The sequence below is a fragment of the Mus caroli genome, unplaced genomic scaffold (assembly GCF_978045245.1).
Source record: "Mus caroli unplaced genomic scaffold, Mus_caroli_1 scaffold_2, whole genome shotgun sequence".
Classification (NCBI taxonomy): Eukaryota; Metazoa; Chordata; class Mammalia; order Rodentia; family Muridae; genus Mus; species Mus caroli.
This window is the reverse complement of record NW_028227257.1, coordinates 69,721,415-69,739,211: the sequence shown is the minus strand read 5'-3', so window position 1 is coordinate 69,739,211 and position 17,797 is coordinate 69,721,415. Positions and strand designations below refer to the sequence as shown.

At 37.8% G+C, this 17,797-nt stretch overlaps 1 protein-coding gene across 2 annotated transcripts in view; it reads right to left on the bottom strand.

Annotated features, from left to right (window-relative positions):
- Ano3 (anoctamin 3) overlaps nucleotides 1-17,797 on the bottom strand; it is a 310,140-nt gene that overhangs the window by 214,091 nt on the left and 78,252 nt on the right. For both annotated transcript variants that reach the window (XM_021184432.3, XM_029474347.2), the window contains exon 4: nucleotides 2,744-2,862. In XM_021184432.3, the coding sequence (XP_021040091.1) occupies nucleotides 2,744-2,862 (119 nt within the window). The remainder of the gene's footprint in view (nucleotides 1-2,743; nucleotides 2,863-17,797) is intronic.

Below are 17,797 nucleotides of genomic sequence, written 5' to 3'. Positions count from 1 at the left end.
TCTTGGTCATGGTGTCTCTTCACAGAAATGGAAACCCTAACTAAGACACATAAGTCATCTTATGTTGTTTTCAAACAATGATGTCCAGAAAACAGAATGTCCACAATTTATAGAGAAGGACAACAAGGTCATTGAGTATAATTAGTATGTCCAAGTCACAATAGGTAATGAAGTTGGAATTCAAATCATATTAACTTTCATAGCATAAAAACATGTTCATATGTTAACTTTCTAGGGAAGTACATGAAAAGTTAAGGACCAATACCAATGTAAGAATTATTATTCTTCATGGTTTATAATTGGTATTTAAATAATTTTGCCTGAAAGGTACAATGTTACAATTTGATAGAAGAATTAAAGGTGGCTTTCTTTTTTTTTTTTGTAATATTTTTTTATTACGTATTTTCCTCAATTACATTTCCAATGCTATCCCAAAAGTCCCCCCTTCCCCCCACTTCCCTACCCACCCATTCCCATTTTTTTGGCCCTGGCGTTCCCCTGTACTGGGGCATATAAAGTTTGCATGTCCAATGGGCCTCTCTTTCCAGTGATGGCCGACTAGGACATCTTTTGATACATATGCAGCTAGAGTTAAGAGCTCCGGGGTACTGGTTAGTTCATAATGTTGTTCCACCTATAGGGTTGCAGATCCCTTTAGCTCCTTAGGTATTTTCTCTAGCTCCTCTATTGGGAGCCCTGTGATCCATCCAATAGCTGACTGTGAGCATCCACTTCTGTGTTTGCTAGGCCCTGGCATAGTCTCACAAGAGACAGCTATATCTGAGTCCTTTCAGCAAAATCTTGCTAGTGTATGCAATGGTGTCAGCGTTTGGAAGCTGATTATGGGATGGATTCCTGGATATGGCAGTCTCTAGATGGTCCATCCTTTTGTCACAGCTCCAAACTTTGTCTCTGTAACTCCTTCCATGGGTGTTTTGTTCCCAATTCTAAGAAGGGACACAGTGTCCATACTTTGGTCTTCATTCTTCTTGAGTTTCATGCATTTAGCAAATTGTATCTTATATCTTGGGTATCCTAAGTTTTGGGCTAATATCCTCTTATCAGTGAATACATATTGTGTGAGATCCTTTGTGATTGTGTTACCTCACTCAGGATGATGCCCTCCAGGTTCATCCATTTGCCTAGGAATTTCATAAATTCATTCTTTTTAATAGCTGAATAGTACTCTTTTTATTGTACTTTAGGATAAGCACTTCTGATAATAGTATATCAGATGTCAGAATAATTATAAGAATAAATTTTGAATCCTCTCACCATAAATAGGCTTAGGGCCTGAGGCAAAAACCAGGGGAGGGAGATGGAAGAAGAAAGAAGTCACTCTGCGGTAGGTGGATCCTCAGCACATGGTCATGAAACCTATCCAGTTGGAGTAGGAGTGACTCAGGCAAAACATGGCCAGTTATATCTTGGGACTACTCACAGGCAAAAGACAAAATAGCACAGACAGTTGTATCTGTCCACCTCTAGTGTTTTTAAATTTATGTATAAATATAAAGGTTTTGTGTCTTTTATTTGGGAGCTAAATGATCCAAGTGAGAGGACTGATACAGGCTGTCTCCATGAAAGACTTCAAATTGGCAGTTCGGCAGACTAGGCCTAGATCTCTGTTTCCAAGAACTGGGCAAATCTAGGCAAGTCAGTTATTGGAAAAACACCAGGCTTTGGGCAGCTAATCAGAAGTTGCCCCTATTATCAGCTGCCCTGCCACCTAACCTGAGGCAAAGGCAATGGGTCAACAATAGTTTCCAGGCTTCCCCAGAAAGTTTTCAGCCCTCACCAACTCCCAGCAATGGTTCTGGAATGTCCTTAGATATAGAGCCAACCAATAAGATAAATGTCACCTACCCCTCCATGGAATTCTCATAATATGCTTTACATTGGGACTGTGAACTCAGTTGGGTGTCTCCATTTTAGTAAATGGAAGACTCCAGCATGCTGCACTTCTGCAAAATAAAATATTCTTTGCTTTTGCATACTATTTGAGTCTGGCGTATCATTCCTCAGTGAATCATGGTGGGGTAGAAACACCCAAATAATGTTATATTATATATACATATATATATATGTATATATGCATATATATGTGAGGGTATATATAGATTGTAATTATAATTTTAAAGTATAAACTGGGTGGTAGTGGTACACACCTTTAATGCTAGCACACTGAAGACAGAGGGAGGTATATCTCTGTGAGTTCAAGGCCATACTAGTATACAGAGTGAGGTCCAGGTGAGCCAGGACTACACAAAGAGAAACCCTGTCTTTAATTAAAACAAAAATGTCAAAAATAATAAAATAAATAAAATATATTTTAAAATATATTTTAAAAATAAACAAAATATATTTTAAAAATAAAGAATACATTTAAAAAATAAAGGGGCATTTTTGATCTGTTAAATAATAATTATTTAATAATCCAAATAATCAGTAACTAGCTACTCATGCTTGAGTTCCTTTTTTTAATTTTTTTTATTCAGGGTTTCTCTATGTAGCCCTGGGTGTCCTGGAACTCACTTTGTAGACCAGGCTGGCCTTGAACTCAGAAATTCGCCTACCTCTGCCTCCCAAGTGCTGGGATCAAATGGGTGTGCCACCATGCCCAGCATGTTTGAGTTCTTAAAGTTAGATATTAAGTTCTGTGTTTCATTTATATTTTCCAACACAGATCTAACCATAGAGCTGAATGCTCAAATTTATGCACTAATAACTCAGTTTTTATTACCTTAGACAGCTTTGTCTTGGATTCAGGCTTATCTTTGGTAACAAAGTCATTAAGGAGACGAGATCGATCATAGTTGGCATGTTCAGATTCATCCAGGTAATCCTTGTCTTTCCCCAGAGCTAAAAAGAAAACAGAGAAAGTTATATTCATTTTTGTCTACCCATTTCACTTTGTAAATATGTTAAAAATAATCTGAATTTTTTGCAAGTGCCATAATCTCTAAAATCTTATTAATCTGGACTGAGGAAGAATCAGGTGGGCATCCTCTGCTGACCTCTCATTATGTTGCCTTCACGTGGATCAGACATTGTCCAGGACTTGAACTACATAGCAGGATGCTTATCCCTGGTGCTTTAGGATATGGGTGTTGGTGATGAAGCTGCTACTGAGGGGACACAGCTGTGGCCATGGCCTATGGTGCCCATGAATCTGTGTTAACCTTGGAAGGTGGATCTTAGAGTCATCTTCTGTAATCAGATTAGAGATCATAAAGCAGGACATGATTCTAGACAAAAGCCTTCACTTTAGCATCCTCTGGTCCCAGTTCCCTATAGTACTAGGAGTAAGGGCTCCTGTCCATTGTCAATGAGGTGTGCAAGAGTATGGCAGCTAAGTTTAGTGTCTCACAGCTGATTGACCAATAAACACACACGTCTATGTTGATTCAAAGAGAGTTGACAGAGTGCACCAAGACTTCAGTGTTATTCTTGGTGAGGTGACTATCACAGAGCTGAACTATAGCCAAGAATCATTCATGGCTGTAGAAGCCAAGCAAATTGCCCAGCAGGAAGCCTATGGGCTCTATTTTTGGTGGAAAATACAAAGCAGGAACAAAGGTAGAAGATAGTGCAGGCTGAGTGAGAGGCTATTGCTGCCAAGAAACTTGTAAAGCACTGAGCAAGAATCCTGGGTACATCAAGCTTTGAAAGACTGGGCCATTTTTGAGTTCTGTGGACGGTATCTTGGGTATTCTGTATGTATGTATGTATGTATGTATGTATGTATGTATGTATGTATGTATCTATGCCTGCCTCTGCCTCCCAAGTGCTGGGATTAAGTGCGCCACCACTTGCCCGGCTTTTTTTTTTTTTTTTTTTTTTTTTTTGCTAATATCCACTTATTAGTGAGTACAACAAGCTGAAGGGCCCAAGTGAGGACGTCTCAGTCCCACTGGGAGGGGGAAGAAAGCAATCACAAGTGGGAAGGGAGGAACTTGGGAAGGAAAAGGGAATGGGGTCAAAAAAGAGTGAAGCTCTGAGGGACAGCAGAAAGAAAGGAAACAGGAAACTTTGGGAAGTAGGAAGTTGGGGGGACCCTCCCATATGTACTAGAGACCTGAGAGGTGAGAGACTCTCAGGATCTTAAGGGAGGGATTCTAGATGCCCTACAGTAGGGAGAGGGAACTTATAGAGCCCTCCTCTAGCAGAAAGAAGTGGCATCACTTGAGAGATGGTCCCACAGTCAAAACTCTGACTCACAATTGTTCCTGTCTGAAAGAACAGCAGGGATGGAAATGGAGAAGATCCTGGGGAAAAGAAGGCCCAGCAACAGTCCCAAAGTGGGATCCAGGTTAAGAGAAGACCCCAAGGCCTGATACTATTACTGAGGCTATGGAGTGCTCTCAAAACGGGACCTATCATGACTGTCCTGTGAAAGACCGAACAAGCAGCTGAAAAAGTCAGATACAAATATTTGCACCCAAGCAATGAACAGAAACTGCTGACCCCTGTTGTTGAATTAGGGACAAGCTCAAAGAAGCTTAGGAGGAGGGGAACCTTATAGGAGGACCAGCAGTCTCAATTAACCTGAATCCTGAGATCTCTGAGACACTCATACCCATAAGACAGCATAAAACAGCAGATATGAGGTCATCAACACATATTCAGCAGAGGACTGCAGGTTTGAGTTCAGTCAGAGAAGATGTGCCTAACCCTCAAGAGACTGGAGGCCCTAGGGAGTTTAGCGGTCTGGTGAGGTGGGAGTGGGGTGGGGACATGCTTGTTGAGCTAGGGGAAAGGGGAGGAGGTATGGGATGTGGAACTGTCAGAGGGTGGACCCTGAGGGGAAGAAAATCTGGAGTGTAAAAATAAATAAATAAATAAATAAATAAATAAATAAACCCAGAAATTGTAAAAAAAAGATGAAGAAGAAGAAGAAGAAGAAGAAGAAGAAGAAGAAGAAGAAGAAGAAGAAGAAGAAGAAGAAGAAGAAGAAGAAGAAAGAAAGAAAGAAAGAAAAGAAAAGAAAAGAAAAGAAAAGAAAAGAAAAGAAAAGAAAAGAAAAGAAAAGAAAAGAAAAGAAAAGATGAAAAAGAAAAAAGAAGAAAAGGAGAGGAGAGGAGAGGAGAGGAGAGGAGAGGAGAGGAGAGGAGAGGAGAGGAGAGGAGAGGAGAGGAGAGGAGAGGAGAGGAGAGGGAAAAAAAAGGAAAGGAAAGGAAAGGAAAGGAAAGGAAAGGAAAGGAAAGGAAAGGAAAGGAAAGGAAAGGAAAGGAAAGGAAAGGAAAGGAAAAAGGAAAAAAAGACGGGACTAAAATGAACATCTCTATGAGGATTGCCGTGTCACAGAACAACGATGTATGTTGCAGCTGACAACCTAGTGTGGAATCTACAGGATTTTCTCTGGGAAGCAACATCCTCATCACGGGTAAGATACAAGTGTGGTGCTAGGAGTGAACTTGTTTCTTTGCCAGTTTTGAGGAGAAGGCCCTAGCCTTTAGAGGATCACACATATCACGCCCTGCTCCCCCCACCCTCTGCCCCAAGCATCATGTGATGTCCCTCTGTACCTGCTCTCTTAGATTAAGGAAGACTGAAGACCCTGAGGGCTTTGCTCCTCCCTGTACTGGCCCATGGCAGGGGTGAGGCAGTGTGGAATTCTCAGTGATTTCTACAATATTGTCCCTCCCTCAGAATGGGAGGATATACCCACCATTCCATGAATTCCCCACAAAAATTTTTACCACTTAAAAATTTGCATTTTTAGTGTTCCTCAAATTTGGTCAAACAAAATATTCACATAATTATCTAGTCAAAGGATAAGCTCAAAAACAATCACACAAATGGCTGCCCTGTTGCTGAAGCTGGGAATGACTTCTATGAGAACTCAGTATGTCTGTGCTTTTTCACTTTTTTTTATTGGATATTTTCTTTATTTATATAAGCTTTAAATACACACCGGGAGCCATGAAAACTGTTTTGGACTTATCATTTGAAGTTGTGGGTAAATATATTTGTAATGATTGAAGTGAATCTTAACCATTTTTTAACATTACAAGCACCTAATTTGGATTCATTATTTTTTAAACATGGGAAGTTTTAGAAATGTGAATTTTGCAAAAGGGTTAAAGAACTCCACAGAAGAAAACCATGCTCATTAATATTATGAAAATGTATAAATTAGGTGATTTAAAACTACAATTGCCAAAATTGGAAAAATTTAAATGATTACAGTAATAAAACTATATAAGATATTATAAGTTCAATTACATTAGAAGCTACTCTACATAATAATTAATGAGATTATTAAGTAGGAAATATCTAAGATGGCTGATAATATCACAAAGAACTGTTGATGAATTTTACAAAAATTACATTTCACATGAACAAATATCTCATCAAACATAATATAGTTAGCCTTTTCTGAGAAATAATAGTCTTGGAGTAAGTTATATTATAAAATACATTGATAACAGTCAAACATGAATTTGACATGAATGACTGTACAGTACTTCCAAGAATTCAGTCAGTCGACTTGCTGTAGGGAAGAAAGCAAAACTACTCAGACATTAATTTCTTTAATAATTTTTAAAACATGTTATCTTATGACATATCTTATGAAGCTACCATGACATCAATTTTAGAATATGTAGATTATGCATTTCATCTCCTTACATACAATTAATAAAGTTATGCAAAATGCTCTGATTATATAATGGTTAAACTTATTTAATCTATCTAGAAGACTGCAGGAGAAATGATAATTTATTTACATTTGCTATTTGCTTATAGCCAAAAACTTCATAAGCATTGCTTCCTTTAGCTTAATTTCTTTATGGAGTATATTATTTTTGTTGATATTTAATAATAAAAGAAATAAACTGAGACTTAACTATCATGCAGAGTTATAATGCTAGTAAGAGATATATAAAAGTGAACCACACCTAGGTATTTTAAAACTCATATTTGTGAATATTAAACAATATTGCAAACTGGTACAACCACTCTGGAAATCAATCTAGAAGTTCATCAGAAAATTGGAAATAGATCTACCTGAAGACCCACCTATACTACTTTTGGGCATATACCCAAAAGATACCCCACCATACGACAGGGGCACATATGTTCATAGTGGCCTTGTTTGTGATAGCCAGAAGATGGAAACAGCCCAGATGTCCCACAACAGAATGGATACAGAAAACCTTGTTCATTTACACAATTAACTACTATTTGGCTATTAAGAACAAGGACATTTTGCAGGCAAATGGATGGAACTAGAAAAATACCATCCTGAGTGAGGTAATTCAGACCCAAAAGGACATGCATGATATGTACTCATTAACAAGTGGATATTAGCCAAACAAATGTACAGAATAGTTAAGATACAATCCACAGAACTCAAGAAGGTTAACAATCCAAAGGGCCCAAGTGAGGATGCTTCAATCCCACTTGGGAGGAAGAAGAAAGCAATTACAGGAGGCAGAGGGAGGGAGGGACCTAGGTGGGAGAGGGGAAATAGAGGGGAAAATGGGAACAATAAGGTATTGGGAGGGCAGGACAGGAGAGAAGCCAGCACAATAAAAGGAAATGTGCAACCTCAGTGGCAAGATGGGGACAGGGTACCCTCTAGAATGTACCAGAGTCCTCGGAGGTGAGAGACTCCCAGGACTCAAAGGGAGGGGCCTTAGATGAAATGCTCAACAGTGGGGAACTTGTAGAGTCCACTTATAGTAGAAATACAGGGCATTAAGTCGCAGGGTGGGGTTGCTACCCTGTAGTCAAAAACTCTGACCCAGAATTGTTCCTGTCTAAAAGAAATTCAGGGACAAATATAGAGAAGAGACTGAGGGAAAGGAGGTCCAGTGGCCGGCCCAAATTGGAATCCATCTCAGGGAGAGGCTCCAAGGCCTGACACTATTACTGATGCTAAGGTATGCTTACAGACAGGAGTCTTGCATGGCTACCCCTCCAAGAGTCCAAACAAGCACCTGACTAAGACAGATGCAGATACTTACACCTAACCAATGGACTGAAGTTCGGGACACCTGTGGTTGAATAAGGGCAGGCTGGAAGAAGATGAGGAGGAGAGTGACCCCATAGGAAGCCCAGCAATCTCAACTGACCTGGATCCCTGAGATCTCTCAAATTCTTAGCCACCAACCAGGCTCATACAACCAGGCAGCTGGTCCTCGGGCCCCTGATACATATACGAAAGAGGACTTTGTGGTCTGGCCTCAGCGAGAGAAGAGGTGCCTAACCTTCAAGAGACTTGAGGTCCCAGGTAGTGGGGAGGCCTGTTGTGGGGGGGCACACCCTCTTGGAGACAGGGGAGAGGAGGAATAGGATGAAGAAGGTGGAGAGAGCGAGGAGGGTAACAACTGCACTGTATAAAAATAAAAGTGATTTAAAAAAAGAAAAAGAAAAGAAGGAAAATCAGCTTCTCTAAGTAAATGATTTAAAATAACAGTAACACAAAAATCTTTCTTCATAAAACACAAATGAAAGAGAGGAAAGAAACTGTAATTAAGAAAACTGCATTGAATATCATTGGATGACATTGCAGAAAATATGATAAGGGGGAATGAAACAGGCAATAAAAGAACTGGTGGTGTCAGTTCAATAGAGGACAGTAAGGACAGGTGAGTACAGACATGAAGAGAAAGAGCAGAAAGTTACACACAAAACTGGAAGAAGGGTTAACCTGTTTCCAATAAAAACTGCAGATTGTAGACTTGTCTGGTGGTTACTTAAGATAGCAGAAAGTTGCCATTCTGGACTTTATTTCTTTCAGAAGTTACCAAATCCATGGTGCCTTTAACTTGCCCTTTAGTTTGAAGAAGATGGAGTCACTAGTGTTTCTTTTCTTCCTTGCCTTCCTGTCCTTTCCTTCTTTTCTTTCTTAAGTGAGACAAGTAGGATGCTCACCTGGGGTTAAGCAGAAGGTGATAGCTGACATTGGGGAACAATGGTACGGAGGCTGTTGGGGAGGGAATGGAGAGGCTCATGGTATGGTGTCATGTTAGAATGGAAGTGGCCTGTGGGTCGAAAAGATATCTGTGGCCATCCTATTTCTTTTACTTCTGATCTTGGAGACATTTTCTCTCCTCATTGAATAAATACATTTTAGCTCTGCAGTGCACTTGGGATGATTCTAGCTAGGATCCAGTACACAGCACAAGAAACTGTGTTACCTACTTGATTAACTTGACAATGCTAAAGACAAACAACACATTTGCTGATACAGTTATTGAAAAGTTGAATCAGGAGGAGTAGGTGGGAAAATAGTATCAAGTGAGGAAATACTGTAGCATTTTAAACAAGGTTGTCAAAGACTGCCACCCAGAGCTAACCCTGGAACAAAATCTCACTGAGGTAAGTGAACTTCTGTGGAAGCAGGATACAAGGAGAAGACCAGGTTTATGAGGTAAACTATGCCATCCTATATGTTCGAAGGCAACGGTAATGAGGCTATTGGGGAGGAAAGGAGGACACGGCATGGTGTCATGGTAGAGAGGCAGTAGAGGGAGTAAAACAGATTCTGTAGAGTTGTAACTATTGGAGAGGAGAGCTTTTATCTTTTAAACGGGAGACACAGAAACACATTTGAGCACTGTGGCATCATCTCTATTTTAACAAAAGTAATTCTGTAAAGAATAGACTGAGGTACTAAAGGCAGAGGAAAAGAGACTTGCAAAGACTAGGGAGAGAAGATGGTTTTGAATCAAAGTGATAGGGATGCTAATAGTGGTCAGAACAAAGGGTCATTTTAAAAGAAAAGAAAGACAATTGTAATGAATATAATATACGAAGGAAAGAAAGCAACAGTAATCTAAGGAGTCAGGGATGGCGCAATAGAAAAGGATGTCAGTTGTACTTATTATTTTACATATTCAAATTTCAGGTCAAAAGCCTTGTCTTTTAGCACTTATGATATTGAGATAATAACTTGAGGTCCTCCATCCTATGTGTGGCAGAATTGCTACACTGTCACTGTTCATTTATACTTGGGTTTCCTAGCCAATGTGTACATTGCCTTGTCATACAGCATGATGGAGATATGGTGAAGTTTTGGAGAAACAGAGTGTACAAAAGTATGTAGATGGGTTATATTATAGTTTCATGTGTTTATTAAATGTAAATAATGGAAGCACTAGATATTAAACATAATCCTCACAATGATATTAACCCAGAAAGCAAAGATTATATACAAATATGAAGCAAAGGTGTGAGACAAAGTTTGTATTTTTAAAAGTTTTATGTGATTTAATATCTGCTGTGATGAAGAATTTAAAATGAAAATGCTATTATCACAGGCCAATATGTACATGTATTTGAAAAGTTGGGTTTGAATAAAAATAACCATTCCTGGATTGAAGGTAGTGAATCTGGCTGAAACCTTTCTCTCCTCAACAAATATGCATTTTGTTAAAAGTTTTTACAAATTTGCCAAAGCCTCTCATGAGCCCAATTCGAAATTTATCAAAATATAAAGGAAAGAAAATTTACACTCACAAAAATTTCTCTCTACCAGGTGTGACCAACCTGTGGTCTCCATACTACACACATCTCTCAGTAGCCAAGTATAAATATGAGTACAGTTCAATCCAAAATCCTAAATCTATTTAGGATAATATGAGATTTTGACTTATAAAAACAGAATGGAACTATTTCCAAGCACACATTGTGTTGGTGACCATATCATTTTGCAATGTCCTTTTCCTTTACATATGTGCTTTTGGTTCCTTGATGTGAAGTATATTTTCCCTGTAGGGTTTTTATTCCTGGGTCTTCTGTCTTCCAATGATATGATCCCTGTGTCACCCAGAGTAGTATTGTCTGTTACCTCACCAGAGAATGTCTCATCTATATCTATATCTAACAAAGACTCTGATATTTCATTGTATTCAGCATGGCTTTATCATTTTTAATTTTATCATAATTTGTTATTCCATGCAGGAGCATATGTATTTATATAAAACGTATACATACAGACTATATAATAACTTCATATGTGTTTATCTTGAATTATAACATATGTAGCATAGATATGCTATATAAATATGCATTATATAAGGATGTATATATATACATATATATATGTATTATTATTATCTATGTGGTTTTATTATGTATGTGTATACTTAAGGGAAAGAGAAAATGGCTATACTTATTTCCTCCTACTGTAAGTGTCATCAGCACAGTGTTCTGCTCATATTTTATATTATAATATTCATCTCATTGTTTAACAAGCTGTGAGCTTTCAAAAATTGTTGAAAATTTGATGAGTAAAAAATTTAGTTACATAAAAATGTTTTAATTCACTTGGGAGGCAGAGGCAGGCAGATTTCTGAGTTCAAGGCCAGCCTGGTCTACAAAGTGATTTCCAGGACAGCTAGGGCTATACAGAGAAACCCTGTCTCGAAAAAAAAATGTTTTAATTTAGAATGAAATAAGTGCTCAGAGTATAATATTAATCAAGTATTTGATGCATTTTCACATATTATTTCAATAATCTTTTATTTTTCATGAAACTTTGTAAAACTCTGTTGTGGTGATTAGTGTCAATTGTCAACTTGACAGGATGTAGATGCACGTGGGAGAGAGACAGCTGGACATGCCTGCAGACTATGTTGTCTACCTCAACTGATATGCAAGGACCCATTTTAATTGTGGACAGGAACAGTCTCTGGACAAGGGAATCTGGGCTGAATAGGATGGAGAAAGTGAGCCAGACACTAGTTTAATGAGTGCAGATATGGTGTGAATATGGATATGATGTGGATCTGAGAGCTATGCTAAGCTACTGACAGCCCGACTTCTGTGTCATAATGGACTGTGACAGAGTTGTAAGTGAAAATAAAATTACCCTATGTTATTGTCATCTAAGTATTTTATCAGAGCACCAGAGGGGGAAAACAACTTGAGGGATATGTTAGGATAGGATTAAGAAGGAGAAAAGACAGCACACAATGAACATAAAATAGTTTAGATTTGGTATAGTTTTTCATTGTAGCTAAATCTTTTCTGTTATTCTTCCCAGAGGATGTTTGTATCATAACTGTCAGAATTTTAAAATTGTTTTAAGTTGGTATTTCTGCCAGGCTATCTCTGTGGGCAACAATGGAGAGGAACATATTGTGTTTGGATTCATGGAGTTAATCACTCCTTCACCAGTGGTTCTTCTGAAATAGAAATGAAATTTGCTAATGTGTTTTGGCTCTTATTAAAGACATTTCTTTTTATTTAATCCACTTCATTTGATAATGCCTTTCTTTCAGAATGCCTACAATATCATTTAAGTTACAAATAAAAATATCCTACAAACAGTCACATTACATTGTTACCCAAGGTTCCATCATATTTCTCCCCTTGTAAACTTTTTTTTTTTCACATTGTAACATTTCAGAAATTAGGATAAGGTTCACAGTACACATAATTAACAAATGTGGTAACTATCCACTTTCTTTTAAAAGCTCTTAGTATTTGATGTTGATGCTAACAGTTAATTGCATCTTAAAATTCAGGAATTTGAACACATAAAAAAAATTACTTTCAAAACTCCAACCATAGCAGCTTTTGCAATAGTTGATAGTGAGATGAGAGTTTCCATAACCAATAGAGCTCTCTCTCTTTTTTTAACCAATAGAACTCTTACTGCCTTTTAATTCCCCAAAGATCTAACAATATACACCCAGTAAAATAATACAGTTGGAAATTTAAGGAAATTAAACCACATGTTGAAGTAAGGAAGCTGCAAGAATGAAAAGAGAATAAGCTGTTGCTTTCAATAATTTAAGCTACATCTAGGCTTCCTCACTGTTACAAAGATAGTGGGCTTGCAAGAGTCTTCTTGTAAAAAATTTAGAGATAACAAATATTTACATGGATTCCTTCCTAATACTAATGAAATAATACATGAAAAGTGACCAGAAAACATAAAGTACTATATACACCCCCACACACATAAATATATATATATAATTTTTAAAAATTGAAAATATATTTATATTTTCTAATATATTATATTAATTATATATTATACACACTATATACAATATACAAATACATAAAATAATATAGTTTAATATATTTAAATTTACTTAGCTATATATATTATATAACATATTGTATATATGATATATTAGATAAAATAAACAAATCTATAATTTTTATATATGTTATATATGTGTGTTTATTATATATAAAGTATTAAACATATAAAATATAAAGAATTAAATATATATATTCCTTATGTTTGTTATTAATTTTAAATTCTACTACTAATAAAAGAATAAATTTTACAGCCAGTAGTCAGATTGTAATTTCAGTAGCTAGATTATCCCAAGTCTATGTATTTTTTTCATCACAATGCCATTTCATCTCATTGCTTCATTATAATTTATTTAATGTACATCAGGAGCACCAGGCACTCCTGGTGATGACCCTGTTGGAGAATTTTGAATGTATGACAATATTACCAGTCAGTTTCCCTAATTTGAAACTTTTCTATTTATAGGTCGTTACACTTTGTCTAAAATTACCACAATATCTTATAATGTATATTATTAAATTATAGTGGATTAAAGTTATTTTTATAATTTACATATTTTCTAATTTAATCTTATCCAATATACATTCTCTTTCTTGACTTTCCCAGAATATCTAATTCTAATCTGCTTGATATCCATATTATAGGACTGAATTAAATAATGTCTCCATTTCACAACTTAGAAAGCTGAAGCACAGATTGTGTGGACCCAAGAATTGGTATATAAGCTGCACCTTTGATTGCTACCATACTCCATCTTTATAATTATTACTCATCTGAAAATTCCCTGGGGAAAAGTCCATGGATCGTCCCAATAATGATTTCTCAGAGATTTAACATTGTGATAATGAAGGAATTAATGTATTCTTTGTTTCTGTACTTTTTAATTTGTCCATAACCACACACCTTGTTTCTGTATTTCTGTTGTGAGAGAGTTCCATTCAGGCTATTGATGGTACTCAGAGAACCCTGCTGTGCCTGTTGCTAGTGTTCACTACACATATCATCCAGGCTTCCAGTCATTCACCCAGTCAGCATTGAACTGTCAGTCACTAAGCAATTATATATCATATTTTCAATATCAATTGTTATCATTTTGTAAACTGGATATAAATGGAGTCCTATATAGTGTTTTATTATTAATAGATAAACAGGTGTCTTTAAATATCTGTGTATCAGTTAAACTTTCACATTGAGTAATATAAGAAAAGAAATTCTATAATTGAAGCATGATGACTTTTAGATCTCTAAATAAGTTCCTGTAAGTGAAAAAGATGATCATAGGTCATTGCTCATTTTTTTCTACTGTGCCAAATGGCATCCTGGGAGCAAAGCAGTGGTCTGCACTCTGAAGCTCTGTGTATTTGTTAATGTGCTCTGACTTATATCCATTCCTCACTCCTGTAACTAACCCTAAAATATTTTTGAACATGAAATATGTACCATAGACTATTCTTTATCATAGGGCTATGAATGCCTGTATGATTAACAAAGTCTCTGCATATTAATCCCAGGTAAGGATCCCTAAACAAACCATATAATGTTAAGCAGCAGTATTAATTATGAAGGAAAGCAATTCCTGTTGAAGCAGAAGAGAGCTGGGGTGGATCTGGTTTAATGTGAGGTCCTGAGATGAGAGCAAACTTGTGATGAGTGAAAAGCACATGAGTAATTTGGCTACAGCACTGTGACGGAAAGGATGCATTAGGAACTGGCCTATAGAGGATAGACCCAGATTTCAGAGGGCCTCTGAAGCCCAAAGTAAGTTATATTTTAAATGGAATGAGAAACCCTGGAGAGACTGGAGCAGAGAAATAAGGAGATTTCATTTTTCCTTCATCATGGCAATGTAGAAAACAGACTATAAAAATGCAAGAGTTTGTAAAGATCAGAGTCCAATTAGACACCTATTGCACCAGTTTAGCCAGGACATCATGGACTAAACTATGTAAAGGAGTGAATAGGGTAATCAGTGGTCAGACTGAATACATTTTGAAAGTCCACCCAAGAATACCGATTAATTGAACAAGTTTGACAAGCAACCTAAAATGCACTGTGACCCATGGCCTCAGGCTCTGGTCTCCATACTTTCTCTGCCATGATCCTTGAAACATGAGCCTAAATGACACCTCTTCGTTGAGTTATTTTTTTATCAGGATGCTTATCAAAGCCCCTGGAGAAGTAAATAACACATCAGTCCTGGTAGAAATGTAAGCTCTAAAGCAATAAAACTATAGTCTTTCTTCAGAGTTCTTACTTTGAACAAGAGGAAATATCAGTCTTCAAGGTGGAACAACAATATGAACTAACCAGTACCCCGGAGCTCTTGACTCTAGCTGCATATGTATCAAAAGATGGCCTAGTCGGCCATCACTGGAAAGAGAGGCCCATTGGACTTGCAAACTTTATATGCCCCAGTACAGGGGAACGCCAGGGCCAAAAAGGGGGAGTGGGTGGGTAGGGGAGTGTGGGGGTGGGTGGGTATGGGGGACTTTTGGGATAGCATTGGAAATGTAAATGAGGAAAATACCTAATTTAAAAAAAATGGTTGAATCTTTCTCAGAAGGTAAAATAAAATAGATATTATAGGTGAATGGATGGAAGGAACTGGATGGAAAAAGAAAGGGCTAGGGAGCCAGGAAGAGGATTAAGTATAAGGAGAACAGTAGAGAAAGAATGGAAATTGGGGGATGGGGGGAAGCAACTCAAGGACATTCCAGAAACCTGTGATTGAGAGATTTCCCAGGGTGTCTATGGAGGCTGCTCTAGCTGAGAATTGTAGCAGTGGGGAATAGGGATCCTGAAGTGGTCACCTCCTGTATCTAGGCAAGACTCCCAGTGGAGAGATAAGGATGGCAACCCATCCACAAACCCTTTGACCCAAAATATGTCTTGCTTATGAGATGCGCAGGGACAAAGATATAGCAGAGACTGGGGACATGGACAATCAGTGGCTGGCCTAAATTGAGACCTATCCCATGGGCAAGAACCAATTTCTGACACTACTAATAATACTCAGTTATGCTTACAGACAGGAGCCTAGCAAAATGATCCTATGAAAGGCTCTACCCAGGAGTCATTAGAAACAGATGCAGAGACCTAGAGGCAAACATTAGATAGAGCTCAGGGAGATTTGTGGAAGAGTTTGGAAAATAATTGAGAGATTTGATGAGAACAGGGACTCCAAGGGAAAACCAACAGAGTCAACTAATGTGAATCCTTGGGGACTGCAAGAGACTAAACCGCAAAACAAGAAGCAAGTGAGAGTAGGCTGGACCTAGACCCCAGACACCTATGTAACAGAAATGTAGCTTGGTTTTCACGTGGATCCCTCAACAATTGGAGCAGGGGCTTCCCTGAATTTGTTGCCTGCTTCTAGATCCCGTTCCTCTAATTGGCCCATATTGTCTGGCCTCAGTGGGAAGAGATGCACTTAGTCCTGCAGTTACGTGATGAGCTAGAGGTGGAGTTGGGACAAGGTGGTGTGTGTGTGTTTGTGTGTGTGTGTGTGTGTGTGTGTGTGTGTGTGTGGTACCTAATGGGGTCTCCCCATTCTCAGAGAAGAAGGAGAGGAGTAATGTTGGGAGGATCTGTTTGAATAGGTACTGAGAAGAGAAGGGGGCTGATATTGGGATGTAAAGCAAATTAATTAATTAAAAATGGAATATTAAAAAAACGATTCTGATGATTGGTACTACTACACATATTATGTGGGTGTTAAGAGATTTACAGTCACACAGATATTGGCAAATTTGTTGCAGGATATTTGATCACATCGTGAACCTTGAGATTGTTTTTTGTTTGTTTGTTTGTTTTATTTGTTTATGTCAAAAATAATATTTCTTCTTGTGGTGTAGCTCAGACCTTAGCACATACCTTTAATTCCCCTACCAAAAATATAGACATGACCTTAGTATACATCTTTAATCCAAAATAATGAAGGCACAGTTAGTTTGTAGAAGAAAGTGCCTATGTGTGAAAGTGGTATCTAATTGAGTGGCAGACAAAGTGACAAATCAGAGAAAGATTTGACAATAGCATATGACAAACTCTCATGAGAAGAGAGAGGAAAGGGAAGCTACTTAAGAGAGCAGCACAGAAGCCGGGCGTGGTGGCACACACCTTTAATCCCAGCATTTGGGAGGCAGAGGCGGGCAGATTTCTGAGCTCGAGGCCAGCCTGGTCTACAGAGTGAGTTCCAGGACAGCCAGGGCTACACAGAGAAACCTTGTCTTGAAAAATCAAAAAAAGAAAGAGAGAGAGAAGCCAGAGACAGGTTATATAGAGAGAATAAGCTAATCATAGAACAAGAAGACAGAGCAAGTTAGAGAATGAGAAAGAGCCAGAAGATTAGTACAGATTGTCAAAGTTATTATGAGGCCAAGCAGAGCAACTCAGGAGAGGGCAAGAGAAAGAAGCCAGATGGACTGAGAAGTTTTGAGATAGAACAGCAGAATTGACCAGGCAGCCAGAGTTCAGAAAGAATTAGAAAGGGTAAATTTATTCAGCAGTAGGTTTCAGAGGCTGAAAACTCTCTAGGCCTAGATAAGATTGTAGAGCAGCTAGAAGCTTCTAGGACAAGGCCTAAGTTACCAGACTGAGGCAGTAAGACTCCAGATGACAATTGAACAGGAGAGTAAAAGGTACTTTCATAAAAATTTCATTGTATTGGAGTTTTTCTTTTAAATATGATTTCTTTCTACCCCCTCCTCTGTGAGTGTTTATTTAATTTTACAGAAACCTCATTATTTCTTCAGCATGAATAGATCATGAAAAACTGACAAATTATGA